The 16,950-nt window shown below is 43.7% G+C and overlaps 1 protein-coding gene across 10 annotated transcripts in view; it reads left to right on the top strand.

The window, feature by feature from the left end:
* The window catches only part of HIPK2 (homeodomain interacting protein kinase 2), a 177,627-nt gene that overhangs the window by 128,916 nt on the left and 31,761 nt on the right, over positions 1–16,950 (top strand). For 5 of the 10 annotated variants that reach the window (XM_070265103.1, XM_070265098.1, XM_070265097.1 and 2 more), the window contains 4 exons: positions 829–1,013; positions 6,277–6,439; positions 9,626–9,833; positions 10,779–10,900. In XM_070265103.1, coding sequence (XP_070121204.1) covers positions 829–1,013; positions 6,277–6,439; positions 9,626–9,833; positions 10,779–10,900 — 678 coding nt within the window. The remainder of the gene's footprint in view (positions 1–828; positions 1,014–6,276; positions 6,440–9,625; positions 9,834–10,778; positions 10,901–16,950) is intronic. The other 5 variants (XM_070265102.1, XM_023639815.2, XM_023639814.2 and 2 more) reach the window with 1 other exon arrangement.

Here is a 16,950-nt window from a genome sequence, read left to right as displayed (position 1 = left end):
GAGTAAAGTATACTTGTCAGTTGATTAGAAGCTTAGATTGTCTGAGAAAGCTGAAATTGCTTTCCAGAGCGTGTCTTGGAAAATATAGAAAGCACCACAAAACCAGTCTTTTAAAGGCTATCTTGGTATAGTCTTGCTCTTGGAAGAAAAATCCTGTGTTCAGATATCCCGCTTGCCTTGTCCTGAGGTAACCCCAGTGAACACAGGGATTAAATAACTCTGCCCTAACTCAGGGGCTATGAGGACTGATAAACTATAGCTGCAGGAAAGGGCACTGAGGCCCCTAACACTTCCCTCTGCAGGTTAAATAAACAAATCTTTTTGCCTTTTATTTCCTACTGCTTGATTGTGGTTATTTTTTTTAATTGTGGTAAAATACACATAGCATAGAATTTGCCGTTTTAACCATTTTTAAGTGTGCAGTTCAGTAGTGTTAAGTACACTCATATTGCTGTACAACCAACCTCCAGAACTCTTTTCGTCTTGTGGTTATTTCCAGTGAGGTGTGATGTGGGGTGCACATTTCCACTTAACTGAGGAAAGCAGGAGCGCTGGATAGCCTGTCACTTACACATATTTGCGGGTCCCGGCAGCAGCCCTCTCCCTTCCCTGTGCCTGGCCTGCTGCCTGCCTTTCCTGCAGAGAGAGCAGCCACATCCTGTGGGCAGTAATAACGTATGGCAGTGCCTTCACCTGGGCACACAGCCTTCTGGGAATTAGGAAGGGGTGGTTGAGAGATTAGGGTGCACTTGCAGGACAGAGAATGAGGGAAGTGGGGAGAGGGGAGGCACAATGGGGTCTTGGTAACCTGTCCCTACTTCCTTCCAGGTGAACATGACAACAGATTTGGAAGGGAGTGACATGTTGGTGGAAAAGGCAGACCGGCGGGAGTTCATCGACCTGTTAAAGAAGATGCTGACCATAGATGCTGATAAGAGAATCACTCCGATCGAAACCCTGAACCACCCCTTTGTCACCATGACACACTTACTTGATTTTCCCCATAGTACACAGTAGGTGTCCTGCTCAATGCTTTATACTAGGGGCCAGCGAACTTTTTCCTTAAAGCCCCAGATAGGAAATATTGTAGGCTTTGCAGCCATACAGTCTCTGACGCAACCACTCAGCTCTGCCATTATAGGTGAAAGCAGCCATAGACAGTACATAAACAGATGAGTGAGGCTGCGTTCCAATAAAACATTATTTATAAAAACAGGTGGTGGCCAGATTGGGACCCTGAGTGGCAGTTTGCTTTACACCAAAAAGGAGGGAATGGTGGAGCAAGGAGAGCACAAGGCTAGGGACGCCAGACTCAGGGGGTCTGTGCATGAAGGGAGGTGCTCAGGATGGCAGCATCCATGAAGCAAAGCCACTTGTAGTGCCAAAGGTCACTCCCAGAACCCTTCCAGAGTGGACTCAGTCTAGTTTGGATTGGGGTTTCTTCGTTCATTCATTCATTCAGCGTGCTTACAGTCAACAGGAAGGAGAAAGGTCCTAAACAAGTGATCGCCAACTAAGCAGGCTGCTATCAGGGGAAGTCCAGGATGTGAAGAGAACATGTCAGAAGGGAGCCTCGCTTGGGGCAGGGCAGGGAAGACCTTGAGGAAGTGACCGCTGAAGGAGGAGTGAGAGGTAACTGGTGGAAAGGCCGGCCAGAGCAGAAAGGGCCTCGTGTGCGGAGACAGCAGCCCGGGCAGTGGGAGAGATGAGGCCCCGGGAGAAGCCAGGGACAGGCCTTCTGTGGTAAGGATTGTGGTCTTCATCCTGAGAGCGAAGGGAAGTCATTAAAGGACTTGTAAGCAGGGAAATGGCTGGTTGGAGTTGTGATTAACAAAGATCTGTCTGCTGCTGCACCATCGAGTCAAATGAGCCTGGAAAAAACCCTGTCAGATCTGGCAACTTTGAAGTTGTTGGTAACTTAGTGAGAGCTGTTTCAGTGGATGGTCGAAGCAGAAACCAGTTTAGCAGGTTGAAAGACTGAGGGAGAGGTGAAGAAATAGTACCCTTTCGAGAAGGAAGGCTGTGAAAGAGGAGGGAAGAAATTGAAGGGTGACGAGGGAGGGCCCAAGGGAGATTTTAATATGGAAGAGGCTTGAGCAATTCCAAATGCTGATGGGAAGTGTCTGGTAGCAAGTGAGAGACTAAAGATAAAGGATGCTCAGAAGATAAGTTTCCTGAGACAGTGGGAGGGGCTGGGATTGGGAGCACAGGTGGAGGAAAGGGCCATTGTCACCAAGGGTGGATGGAGGAGGGGCACGTGGACGTGGGCAGGTGATTTAGCCAAGGAAAATCGAAGGAGTTCTTCAGACAGCTTCTGTCCTCCCTTGTTGAGAGCAAGAAAAGTTTAGGTAGTTGGAGCAGAAGGTGGCAGAGCAAATTGAACAGAGAAATACAGTAGAATTGTTGAGCATGGAGGTTGGACGTGAATAGTGTGGGGCGTAACTGAACTCCCCAGGTGAAGGCATGGAGCAAACAGATAGTGGGGTTCATCCAGGTTGGAGTTTCGCAAGGCAGCTAAAAGAAAAAGACAGATTGACAGACTTATGACGTTGGCAATAGAGCAGTTGTAATCCAAAATGATGGCTATTGGAGGCTTAGCTGAAAGGGAAAGGAAGTGAAGCTGGGAGGGGTCCAAAGAGACTGAATGGTCTGATCGACTCACAGATTGGTTATTTTAGTAATAGTCAGATGAGCCAGATGGGTGAAAATGTGCCCAGGGGAGGGATGCTTGAATTTGTGGTTTGGAGAAGTAGAGCAATTTCTGGTTTGACAGTCAGGGAATGGGTGGCTAGAATTGACAAGAGGTCACTGGAGATGAGAAGTAACTGTGAAGCCAGGGTGTCTGACAGATATTCAGTGACCTCCGAGGTCTCCCTTGGTGGGCAGGGAATGTGTTAAAGTGGAGGACTAAGCCAGTAGCACAGGCCTCGGTGAATGAGGGGGAGAGCAAAGGCCATTGGTGGCAAGAGAATAGGAGGGAGTATTAGTTTGTGGAGGCTGTAATAACAAAGTACCACTGAGTGGCTTAAACAGCAGAAATTTATTTTCTTACAGTTCTAGAAGTCCAAGATCAAGGTGCTTGGCAGAGTTGGTTTCTTTAAGGCCTCTCTCCTTGGCTCGTAGATGGCCATCTCCTTCCTGTGTCTTCCCATGGTCTTCCTTCTCTACATGTCTGTGTCCTAATTTCCTCCTCCTCTTAAGGAATTGGATTAGGGTCCACCCTACTGACCTCATTTTACCCCTTTAAAGATCCCATCTCCAAATTCAGTCACATTCTGAAGAACTGGGGGTTAGAACTTCAACATAGAGATTTTGGGCGACACATTTCAGCCGATCGCAGAGGATAATGAGGGATATCACTTCAGCCTCTCAACCCCGAGGTTTGTGGGATGTGAAAGAGTAGTCACATGCCTGGATGTCTGCAGGGAGAAGCAGTGTGCCCATGAGAGCACCAGATTTTAGTTAGAATCAGACGGAAAAGGGAATACGTGGGGAAAGGCTGGGGATAAGAGACATTAACAGATCAGGGTTGGCCCTGCCATGGCCAGACTCAGACTGGGCCAAGTCTCAAGGCTGGATTTGACCTTAACCAGCATACAAGAAATGAGTGGGTAGCACCCATCACCGATGGTGCTTCCTCTATTTTAGTTCTGTTCCTTATCAGTTCATGTTAAGCAAGTCAAGTCACATTGCAACAACAAGACAATGTGTCTTTAATTTAGAGCCATGTTTGAAACTCCAGTACAAAGAAGGAACTTGGACCCATCCCTTGCAAACTCTTGTTATGGGATTTGCCCTGTTTCTGGGAGTGGTGGGGTAAGTCAAGGAGGTGTCAGTCTGTACCACAAAAGGAAGGCAGCCTTGGCGATTTACTGGATAGGGCTCCCATGATGTCAGCCTTTGTATATTCACAGGTGAAGTGGGATGACTGAGAAACAGCTATGGATAGGAGACGCAGGCGGTGCCCTCTAGAGAGCCTCTGTTAGCCATCTGCACTAAGTTGGTGAGAGAGTCACCCACATAAAGTTGGGGGCATGGTTGAATGACCTCAGAGGTCTGTGCCTCTCTGGGCTCTGTAAGGAAGCAGCAATAGAATGCTCCACTGTACTTGGTGAAGACTAAGCATGGAGATCATGAGCATCAGCTTCAAATTCAGAACTTGGTGTGGGACCCAAGAGGATCACTGATGATTTAGAACTCAGGAAATGGCCCTCAGAAGGAAAGACGGGTCTTCAAGCACATAGGCTTACCTGAGAGTAGGCCTGCTCCCCAAGGGTCCCTAGAACTTGCTGGGAAGACCGTGAGAATTCCAGGGTGAGAAGCATCCAACAGGCCGGCCTGCTGAAGACCTCTACCCTCGGGGCTGGGCCAGAGGTGCCCCAGCATCTAGATTAATGGGTGAAAGAGACCCCACTCATTTCTCCATACCAGGACTCTAGTGCACAAATTCCTTAGAAACCATTCTCATAGGATTAACCCAGAGTGAAAGTGCTTGCCTCTTTCCTGAAACTCAAAACTCAGACCATTTCAACGTTTTCACTTGGAAGATCCTGAGTCTAAAAGCTTTGGGTTGAATTGTCACAAAACCATTGAATGCTTTAAATGCACTCCAAAAAGAATACAAAATCCATTGTTTTATTCCTTCAGCCTTCATGTGAAAGCACTTAGCAGTGTGCTTGGTACTTCGTAGAAGCTCAAAACACGTTGGCATTACCAGCATTATTAGTAGTATTTTTAGCTATCAGCTACCATAGATACATTTTCCTTTCTTTCCAGGGTCATCAGTCAGTAAATGTTTATTTCATGTGCATTGTGTGGCCAACGTAAGTAGTCATTAACTCAGAAAAAAGGATTCTCTGAGCCCGTCTAAGTCAGTTTGGAACATCTTTCATGGAAAGGATGTGTTTGGGATAGCCCACGAGCAGGTGCTTGACCCCAAATATAGCATACCTATAGTATACATCTGTAATCTTAAAATAGTAGAAAACTATTCTTTTATGTATATTTAGTTATTACAGTATTTATAATTAAGTATTTAAAATCAAAATTTAAATGCTGTATTATTATCTTGAATATTAGCGTTTGAGGAAAAGTAAGTTTAATTAGAGAAGACACGGAAGTGAATGAGAAACAATGTGTAAATTCTGAAGGACACTTTATGGTGGATTTTCAAGAACTTCAATGATCAAGGCCACTTGTGGCTTTCCTTTTCCTTGATGCCGGTGACAACACCACTTTTTTTTCCTCCAGATGTATGGAGAAATATTGACATACATCACTGTATGAGTTTAAGGCGTACAGCATGATGCTTTGATTTACATATATTGTGAAATGATTACCACAATAGGTTCAGCTAACAGCAACACTTTTATACTTTCATAATTAGGGCTTTGTTTTGATTCACAAATGCAATGGAGGAAGAAAAAGAGGGAGAGAATTTTTATTTCATGTAACTGAGAAGAATTAAAAAGGAAAAAGGAAGGATGAAGGAAGTTAAAGAGGATGCATATGTGTATCTGAAGATTGCCAGTAATTAGCTCTTGACCTTGGCAGGGTACCTATCCTCTCTAAGCTTCATCCTTATTCATAAAATCGGGCAACAATCATACCTCCCTTTCATGGTTGTTGTAGGACTGAGTGAAGAGTGCTTACAAACAGATGCCACAGCTCTCAATCAATGTTAGCCAGTATTATTAATTACTAATATTCTTGTTCTCATTACACACACAATTCCAGTGGGGAGAAAGTGGCAGTAGGGTCATGATATTGGTTTGGCTAGTTCCCTGGCTGTCCTCTAGATGGCGCAGGTGTCCCAGAGTAGCTGGGAAGGATGCGTGCTAGGAGTTGTCTTTGGGGATGGTGGACGCAGGTCCTAAGCTGCTGTGTAATGTTCCCGATCAGAGAACTTACATGTTTGTTTATGGACCAGAAACCACATTGAAAGCTGGGAATGAGCAGTGAAGTTGGAGGCAGATCAGCAATATGAATAAATGCAGTGAGAGCCATCAAGTCCGTTGTGCTATGGAACCTCTACCCATCCAGGATGGGAGACCTAGTAAGACAGTGGGGGAAATTCATCCAAATAACGTTCACTCTTGCAAATGCAGACGCTGCATGAGAAACCCAGGAAATTTGGATCTAAAGTTAAGTTTCCCCAGTCGTCTTGTTTATTGCATTAACCGTTCTCTGCTTTTCTCTCTCCATTTCCTCCCCTTTATCCTATATTACCCTCTTCTCTTTCCCTTATGCCTCTGTCTCTGCCTTTTGCATGAACAGCGTCAAATCATGTTTCCAGAACATGGAGATTTGCAAGCGTCGGGTGAATATGTATGACACCGTGAACCAGAGCAAAACCCCTTTCATCACACATGTGGCCCCCAGCACGTCCACCAACCTGACCATGACCTTCAACAACCAGCTGAACACTGTCCACAACCAGGTAAGTGGGGAGCAGAGGGGAAGACAGGCGGGACTGACAGCGTGAGCATCAGGAATTGTATTTTCCCACCAAACCTAGTCAGGAGACAAAATTCCTCCAATGTCATATACAAGAGACAAAATTCCTCTGTTGTCCTTTTCAACTCTGTGAGAAAATATTTGCTTCCAAGCTTATTTCCTTTGAGAGACCCAGGCCCTCTTTGTATTGACTGCTGGCCCCAGTGAAAGGTCCCAGGAATGACTCACTAAGGGAGTTGTTTCTGAGATGGTACCTCTTACTGCTTCCATCTGTCCTGCTGTGGAAATAAGATATAAGAGATGCTGTGATCCTTCTATGTCTGGCATCTGCCTGGTAAAGAATTCAGAACTGCAAGGGATGCTGGCGATCATCCAGTTCAGGCCCCTCCCCCTCTCACCACACTTCTGGGTCCACATGATGTCCTTTCTGGACAGATAAAACCTGTCCCTTCTCCAAGTCATAGGGAAAATCAATTCATCAGTATGTCACCAGAATCCCAGCAGGTGGAACTAAAAGGGACCAGGAAACAGGTTTTCTTCCCACCAGTTTCCAGCCTTTTGCAGAAAATTAGCAGAATCCAGCACCTAACACGCTGCTTGAAGTATGGATGACACCCAGGAAATATTCATTGAATGAATAATCTCCGAGTCCCAGCTCAGGCTGCCTCTGGTGTCTAAGACTTTTACTTTTACTTCCATCTTCCAGTCTTACCACTTCTCCCAAAGAATCTCCCTAGATTTTTTCAGTCTTAATATCAGTCTGCACTGACAACACTCCTGTGTGTGTACATACACGCACACCCCTCCAGAGGAGAGGAGTGTGTATGTTCTAATCCTAAAGTATGACTGAATACATCCGCCTGGCCATCCACAAATCTCCTGCTGTCACTGAAGAGTCACTGACCCCGTGTTCCTAGGCCATTCCTGCAGCGCATTGGGTTGCTGAGGCCCAGCTGTGCTTGCCAGCCTCTCCTCCCTCCCTCTGCCTAAACTCCAGGAGAGTCCACCTGGCATCTGCTGCCCCCTGGAGGCCAGTGCTGTCCTTAAAGCTCCCTTTAGCGGGAAGAGCTAATGCCCTCTAACCAACTGGAGTCCAAAGAAAGAAACATTCCCTCCTAACGCCCAGCCCAGCCCTCAGGCCAAGGCACTCACCCGCCTGCCAGTGGTGTGAGCTTCTTGACAAAATACCACCATGGTTTTGTTCTTCATCTCCAGAACCCCTTCACAGTGAACAGACTATGGGGCTGGAGCCAAGAACATGGAGAGCAGAGAGAGAGAAATTTAGAAGGGAAGGTTGGCCAGACCAAGCTGCAAGTACAGAGTTCAATTGGAGATTTCTGAGTAGGGGTGGTGACATGCACAAAGTATTCTTTTGGAAAGAATGTTCTAGACTCTGTGTCCCAGAAGAATTGGAAGAGAAGAGGCAGAGGCCATAAGGTCACTAGTGGAGCCTTACAGGTCCCAGGCACCAGGGGAGAAGGCCTCAGCCAAGGAAGTAGCAGTTGAAAAGAGTCGATGGGTGCCAGGGACATTTCAAAGGAAGAAGCAGTATGACGCGTGACTGACCAGAAGGTAGAATATTGCAGACCCAGTGTGGGAACCTGGAGGATATTAGTGCCCCAAAGAGGGAAGCCCACAGGCGCTAAGACCGGAGGAGAGTCTAGACGTTGGCATGTGGAGTCTGAGCAGATAGTGGCAAATGTGTCTGTGGGGAAGCCTCCGGGAGAGCTGGGGCCGAGGAGAGAAGAGAGAGGAAATGCAAGTCATGGTGTCAGTAACAAAACAGAGACCCACACATGTCACACACGCATTCCCAGTCACACTACCTGGAGGCCAACTGTGATGCTGTAAAAACAGACACTTACTGTTATAATATAGATCTTGAAATCCAAACATGTACGCCACATAGTTTAGTAATCACTTTCAAACAAATTAATTTGCTTTGCACTGAAATTTAGCATAAAATCTAAGTATAACAAACATGTAAAATGAGACTTTATTCTTTTTATCAAATTTGACCCGCATACATACGCTTCTTGAAATTGTATTTTTGTATGTGTCCAAGATATCCTGTGGCTCTTTTCCTCTTTATTCTTTAGTCTTTGTAACCTCTAGTGGCAAAACCTCTGGTAAACAATGATGAATTAGACGCCACTGGTAACCTCCACCTCTCTTGCTAAAGGATCAGTGTGAAGACTAAGATAGGGTGAAACTGGAGAATTCTCAAATTAGAACTTGTTTTTCTTCTGCAGCCTTACTTCACATGAAAGTTCAGTCTCAAATGATGTCTCTTTCTGAAAGAGAAAGAAAGAGGGCACTACCTCAAAAAAGTAGCCCCAGTCTCAGCAGGACCCTCTCCGTGTCTATTTCTGCAGCACATTTATTTACAGTAACTGTGCTCTGCCACCATCTAAGGGCATCTGTAAACAGTACTGCCCTTAGACCTGAGCAAGGGGGCCCCTTCCCAGGCCCTGCTCCGGCCCTCCTCCAGTGAGTGTGCTTCATGCTGAGCTCTGGGTACCTGGGAGCCTGGGCCTGCAGAGGCCTCTTCCTAGATTCATCCTCCCAAGTGTGGACTGCTTCCCCAGGCCCGAGGGGAGGCGAGTGTGGACACAGCTTGGATGTGTGGGCTGGCGGGTCCATATAGGTGCACCCAAAGCCCCACAAGGTGTATGATGGAGCTGGGGCAGGGAGAAAAGGAAGGCAGGGGTTCAGCTCTCCACCAGCACCTTGTTGCATTGCAGAAGCCAAGGAATCCAAGAATCCAAAACTCATACCTGGCCTCCCAGGTTGTTATGAAGGTGTATTTGTCAAAGTGGAAGGGCAGAACATAAATAGTTTCTAGCCTAATTTTTAACTTTGCAGTATTTAGACTTATGGTATGCAGGCATCCATTTGCACTCTCATCCAAGCCCCACAAATGACAGGAAGAGTCCTGAGGATAAGCCGAAGTTGATTCTGTGTCTCTTGTGGCTGCAGGTGCCTGCTTTTCCCTGAGACTTTTCAACTATATTTCCACTCCCCTCTGTTTTTGCTTTTTGCCCTTGGTTTTTGTTTGTTTGTTCTTCTTTGAGTTCATTTATTTGATTTAGATTTGTGTCTCCCAACATGCCACTTCCCTCATTTTTTATTTTTGTTTATTTTTGTTTAATCCCCATCATTCCTTTAGGCTCCCACCTCCACCAGTGCCACTATTTCCTTAGCCAATCCCGAGGTCTCCATACTAAACTACCACTCTGCACTCTACCAGCCCTCAGCGGCATCCATGGCTGCAGTGGCCCAGCGGAGCATGCCCCTGCAGACGGGAGCAGCCCAGATCTGTGCCCGGCCTGACCCCTTCCAGCAAGCTCTCATCGTGTGTCCGCCCGGCTTCCAAGGTAAGGATGAGCAGACACAGCCTCGCACCTGCTTCTGACCAGATGACCTCCAGGGCGCTGGCACCTGCAGTGTTCTGTCACGCCCACTTCCCTGGAATTAGGTCCTCTTCATTTCTTTCGTGAGAGTGCCGGCATCACTGAACTTGAGGGCCTCTGTCCTGAGGTGGCTGGCCTGGAAACAGTAGGAGTTGGGCTTCAGCAGCAAGTCAATTTATTGTTATTCTCACCACCTGCCAATGATTCTGTCCCTGGCTGGCTGGCTGTAAATAAGCACGTTGTTTGTGCTCCCATTGTTATGCTGATGTCAGGCCCTGCGTTTTCTCACATGAAATAGCCTCTGTGTGGCTTATCTGTAGAAAAGTGCCAATCTCTGACAGCTAACAGTCTCAGTTCTTATGAAAAATATAAATCTGTCTGAAAAGTACCTCCCAGCCCACCCTAAATGATTCTTTGCCCATGTACCCCAACACTCTTCTCCTGAAAACTCTAAGAAGCTAGAGTTGACTGTGTACTGGGTTACAATTTAAGCAGAAAGCTCAAGCATTTGGTTTTGCAAACCTCGTGGTGGAAGCATGTGTGCAGTTGCTCAGTTTCAGTGTCAGTGCAATTCCAGACGGACTCATATGTTCTCTCCCGACACCCCAGCTTTGACATACACAGCTCTGTCTTGATGTCAGAAGCAGTTGTTTTCCTGTTGTAATTTGGCAGCATGACTGCCCCACTTTTGGCTTTACAGACTCCTTAATTTGACCTTCTAGTCTTTGAAAACATTCAGGGTTGGTTTTTTTAAAATTAAATTAGAAACTAAAGGGGAGACTTCCAAAGGACCAGGCAATACCTGGTGGGGACTGGTGCGAAGAGACGCTGAGAGCTGACACAGCTGCCTCGGGAGGTTCCCTTCATCACTCAGCTAACCCCCCTCTCCCTGCCCACCGTCCACAACAGGATTGCAGGCCTCTCCCTCGAAGCATGCTGGCTATTCTGTACGGATGGAAAATGCAGTTCCCATTGTCACGCAAGCCCCAGGAGCTCAGCCTCTTCAGATCCAACCAGGTCTGCTTGCCCAGGTAATTCTTTCTTTATTATTACTGGTATTGCCATTGTCCATGTTAATGCTGTTCACAAAAGCGATACATCTCCGCCAGTTCCCTCCCTGGCAGTGCGTTAGGTGCTTCGAGTCATTAGAATATATCAGAAATATTCTGAATGATCCCAGCTGAATTCCTTCCTAAGTATCCAGCTTACACTTCCCAGAAGAAATTCAGACACAGGGAGAGTCTGGGGAAATTATTATTGTTGAATTTTTGTAATGCAAATTAATATGGGAGACTTGGGTTTTAATCCTGACTCTGCTAACAGCTCTCTGTGACCTGCAGCCAGTCAGCTAACATTTCTTTGCCTCAAATTTCTTTCTTATAAAATAGAAGTGATTTTTTTAGAGCCAAAAGGAGGCTTGGATATTATCTCCTATTTTATAGTTGACAAACCAGGATCACAGAAGCTGTGAGCTGCAGCTTCGTTGCGTGTTCACATAGGTACTCTGACGGCAGAATGAGATCACAGAGGCGGAGGCGGTTGGACATTTGTCAAGCGTTGTGGAAATTTAAGGTAACACAGTGATGCAATGATAATAGTAATCAATCCTTAAAGACACTGGAACCTTAATAACAAATACATCATCGTTATGCCAGTCAGGCACTTTACAGTTGTTAACTGATTTAACCCCCACAGCAACACAGTAAAGTATTTGCCTCCATTTGACAAATAGGGAAAATGAGGCCCAATTACTGGCTCAGAGTCACACAGCAATTAGGTGACAGCACCAGGACACAAACCCAAGAAGTCTGATGCCAGCATCTGTATTTTCACCACTATGCCACACGGCTTCTGTACAATTTCTGCTGTTGGGCATCAAGGACAGCTTAAATGTTGACTCAGACGTTGTTATTTATAAATAAGGTAGGTTCTCAAAGGCTTTTCTCAATGTGTTCCCAAAGACACTTTATGGTGTCTTTTGTTGAACAGAAGTTTTGGGTTTAATTTTAATGTAGTCAAATTGCACAGGTCTGTTCTGGGCTCTCTGTTCTATGCCACTGCCTCGTGAATATCCCATTGTCTTAGCTATTAGAACTTTAATATGTAACTTGGTATCTGTTAGTGAAAGCCCTGCTCCCATATCGTTCTTCAAAATTTCCTTGTCTATTCTTGTTCCTTCACTTTTCCATGTGAATTTTAACGTCACTCTTATGTAAGAATTTTAGTTCCAAAACAGAAAACCCTGGTTTTTATTTATTGAACTTGGATTGAATTTGTATTTACTTTAGGATCAACTGACATCTGTATAATATTAAGTCCTTTCATCCCTGAATATGGTATAACTATACATGTTACCTTTTATTTCTTTCATTAAAGTATTCTTTTGTTGGAATAATTCCTAAATATTTTACAGTTTTTGTTATTAATAATTTTATTAACTATTTCTAATTAGCTTTGGTTTATAGGAATGTAACTGATTTGGTCTGTTGAGTTTGTCTAGCAATCCTTCTAAACTCTGATTCATTCTCATTGTTTCTCTGAATTCTCTTGGATTTTCTATGTGAACTATCTTTTTATTTGCAAATGATATAGGTTCGTTTCTTCCTTTCCAATCCTTATACCTTTTACTTATTGTTCTTATATCACTGTGCTGACAGCACCTCCAAAACAGTGTCTTTTGGGGGTTTTGTTTTGTTTTGTTTTTTTGCTGAGGAAGATGAGCTAACCTCTGTTGCAAATCTTCCTCTTTTTTTCCTTGAGGAAGATTAGCCCTGAGCTAACATCTGTGCCAATCCTCCTCTAGTTTATATGTGGGTCACCACCACAGTATGGCTGACAAGTGGTGTAGGTCCACACCTGGGATCCGAACCTATGAACTTGGGCTGCCAAAGCAGAGCACACTCAACCACTAGGCCACAGGACTGGCCCCCAAAACAATGTTTAATAACAGTGTTGATATTGGGCATCCTCAACTTGTACCTAACTTTAAAGGACATTCTTCTGCTGTTTAACATTAGGTATTTTGTTTACTATAAATATTTGATAGAGACACTTTATCAAGTTTGCTCATTTTTTAAATGAATAAATATTAAATTGTATCAGATGTTCTTTTTGCATCTATTGAAATACTCATGTGTTTTTTGCTCCTTAATCTGTTGATGTAACAAGTCGCATTAATAGATTTTGTAAGTTAAACTATCCTTGTATTTCTGAGATAAACTTTATTTGATCACATTGTATTTGATATGTTTGTCTGCTTTTTGATACTGGATTGTTTATAAATACTGTAGTTAGTATTTTTGCGTCTATGTTCATAAGTGAGAAATGGCATATAATTTCTCTTTCTTATAGAATCTTTATCTGATTTGGGTATCAAGATTACACCAGTCTCACTAAATACATTGGCTAGTATTACCTCTTCTGTTTTCTAGAACAGCCGGTTTCAGATTGATATTAACCATTCTTCATCTCTTTGTTTTTATGTCCGAACTGACAGTGCAAGTGACCGCTGACCCCAGCTTCCAGTGGCACACACAGCTTTGTCTTGCTGAAAGTTTGTAAACAGAAAACCTTCTGCATTTAGAGTAGGCCTTTACTCCTTCGTCTCACGCTGGTCTTTCTAGCTTCCTTTTGTTTGCACAGTTTGGTAGGAGAGAGTTCAGAAAAGGCCAAGCCAGATCAAGAGAAAGAACTACAGCTCGCTCCAGAGGCGAAGTAGCTTGCTCACACTTTATCTGAGAGGCAGAAATCCAGACCGGTCTCCCAGTGCTCCTCCTCTGTGAGCCAAAACCTATAGAACTCGCATGCACTTTCGAGGGTAATTACAGATCCTTGTCTGTGTTCGCACACTTAACCCTAGTAAGCCAGGAACCATCTCTGAAAGAAATAATAATTAGCATCTCTTATTTGCTAAAAAAGACCTTCATTGTTCAGTTTGGTGGAAACCAGTAGGCTCAGCATTTCTGAGTTTGTTTCAGTCTTTCAATCCTAGCAGGGAGGAGCTGTGCTTTTCGCCTACATGACGAAGTCTCTAGAGTGCGGTAAATCTCCAAGTGGATTTAACTTAAAGCTGTCATTGGGAAAGGAGACAAAAATTCTATGTACAAGGGTTTTAATTGCTGCAGTGTTTATAACAGGGAACTGCTGTTATACTGCTGGATCTGAATGTGCATCAGTAGGAGATCTGTTAAATAAATTGACGTGCACATAAAATGGAACACGATGTAGCCACTGAAAAGGACATGGAAGACCAGTGTGACTTGACATGCAAAGATTTCTAAGATGCGTTAAGAAAAAAGCTTCGTGCCCTAGCCACTGTCACATTGTGTCTTTATGTGTGTTGGTTGTTTTTTCCCCTCTCTCTGCTTGTCACTTAATCCATGCCAATATGTTAGACTAAGGTGGAGCTCTCTCCTAGATAGTTTGAAATGGTCCCTTCAAAGGACAAAAATAACCTGACTTATAAAACTAGTATGGTGGCTATAAAAAAGCAATAGTTAAACATTTAAACTGATGCCTTTGTTTTTCTCTGGGTAAATTTCTAGGTATTGGGCAGAGACACTCCAAATACTGTTATTTACTCTAAAAAGTTGGCATCGTCCTTTGTATCTAAATATTTAAACCATTTCAAGGATTTTATTTGTGAAAGTTAAGAGATAGAGTCCTTTGAATCCATTCTTTATGCTAGTTTTGTTTGCTTTGACCTTTTCCTCCCCACCTCCCAGCAGCATCACGTGTCCCTCAGAGGGAAGGAGTCTGTCTGGGGCCCCACAAGGATGTATGTGTGGAAGGAGAGGGTGTAATCCCACCCTCTTGTCTCAGTGACATGAGTGATCTTTATGGACTGCCTTACCCGTAAAGCTTTTTTGGTACTGCCTGAAAGGAACTGTCACCTCTATCCTCCCAAGCCCCAAGCCCGAGCTAGCATCTAGACCACCATCAGAAATCGTGAATAAGTAGGTAAAGCTGGAGAGATGGGAAGTACAGTTCTTTTTTTTATATATGTATATTTTTAGATATATATTTTTTCCTTTTTCTCCCCCAAGCCCCCCAGTACATAGTTGTGTATCTTTAGTTGTGGGTCCTTCCAGTTGTGGCATATGGGATGCCGCCCCAGCATGGCCCAATGAGTGGTGCCATGTCCGCACTCAGGATCCGAACCTGTGAAACCCTGGGCCGCCGAAGTGGAGCTCGCGAACTTAGCAACTCGGCCACGGGGCCAGCCCTGGCAGTACAGTTCTTGATTTAGACAGATCAGACTTGTCTCACTCTTCAAATGGCAGGATCCAAAACACCCTTGGACTAGCAAGACTGGAACAGAAGTTCAGAGCCCACGGCCAGATGCCAAGCCCCACCACTTACTGGCTGTATGACTTTGGGGAAGTTATTTTTTAATTTAAATTTAATTCTTTTTCACAGTAATACATACACATAATTTTTAAAGTTAAATGCCACCACAAACATAAGAAAATGGTAGTCTCCTGCTTTATGCTATCCCCAATTGCCACTCCCCCGAAACAATAATTTTTAACTATTTTGTTATTTAGCTCTGTGTTTCTAAATAACATGCTTAAACTGCTTTACTGAGTTTTCTTAGGTAGCAGTTGACTTCCTACTGTGGAAGATGAAGACTTAGCTGTCTAACCCACTCCGTCCCCATAACACACAAGGGCACTCACATGCGCACTCTCTCCCTCTTTCACTCTTTCTTTCCCCCATTCATCCTATATAATTTTTTTATTCAACCACTTTGCATTATTTACATAATTATCATCATCAGTATTGTATAATATAATTCCTAGCTGAGCCTGATGATATATGATTCTATATCCTTTCCTGTACACTTGTTTTTCCTGGAGTTAATGGTTGTCTCATTTTTTCATTGGTTAGTTTCCTCTGTATCTATAATTATGCAGCCCCAAACTCTTCCAGAGCTATAAAAGGTTTGTGTGTTTGATGTGTTGGTGTATTTGAGCATAGTGTACTGAGAAGTTCAATGTCTGTTGTTTTTTTTCTCTTTCTGAAAGCTTTTAAGACTTTCTTTGTCCATGGTGGTCTGAAATTTCATAACTACATGCCTTTTTGTGGGTCTTTTTTCAGACATTGTCCTGGACAAACTGTTTGCCCTTTTGATCTGGAAATTTTTCTTTTATTTTCCCTTTGTTAATTTCTTCCCCTCCATTTTCTCTGTTCTTTCTTTGTGTAATTCTTATTAATTAGGTGTTGGTACTTCTGACTTGATGTAATGATTTTCATATCTTTTCCCCCCATTTTCTCTATATGTATTCTGTCTGTGCTACTTTCCGAGAGATTTTTCTCAACTTTTTTTTTTAAACCTCTTATGGAATTATAAATTTCTGTCGTCATAGTTCTCATTTCCAAGAGTTCTTTCTTCTTCTCTGAATATAGATATGGATATATAGAGATATATATATTCCTATATGTGATCTTGTTTCATGGAGATACACATATATTACTTTTTTAACTGAGGATATTAATTATAGATTTTTGGAAATTTTCTTCTGATTCTTACACTGTTTTGGTTTCCTCTGAGTTTCTTTTTTTGTTTTAGTCTCTTTCATGTTAGAAGCTTCCTTTAATATCTGGTGATCCTTGGCTGTTTCATATTTAAGACTGAAGCACTAAAAAACTAATTGGAAAGCTCCAGGGCGGCAGGGAAACTGTTGCAAGTGGACTTCTCTATAGGTTGATAACGAGTGAGCCTAGGATTTTCATTGGTACATCCTCTGATCTTCAAATGTATCTGTAGTTTTTTCTCTTAGACTAGCCAGTTTCCCTAGAGAGAGTTCTTCAGCCTTCTGCTTTGCAGGGGGGGGGGGGGGGTATAAGCCAGCATACCAGGGATCTGGGAATGCAGGGGTGAATAAGCAGACTTGACATTAGATTCCTTCAGTCTGCTCACTCAGTAATTGCTCCTCTCTTTTCCAGCTTCTAAAATTTTAACTGTTGTCTCTCCCTGTTCTCTTTGTTCTTATGGATCTATGTATATATATTTTTATTCCTTCACCATCATTTTAGTTGGGTTTAGAGAGAAAGAGCAATAAATGTATATGTTTAATTT

The sequence above is a fragment of the Equus caballus genome, chromosome 4, assembly GCF_041296265.1.
Source record: "Equus caballus isolate H_3958 breed thoroughbred chromosome 4, TB-T2T, whole genome shotgun sequence".
Lineage (NCBI taxonomy): Eukaryota > Metazoa > Chordata > Mammalia > Perissodactyla > Equidae > Equus > Equus caballus.
This window is presented reverse-complemented; position numbering and strand designations above follow the sequence as displayed.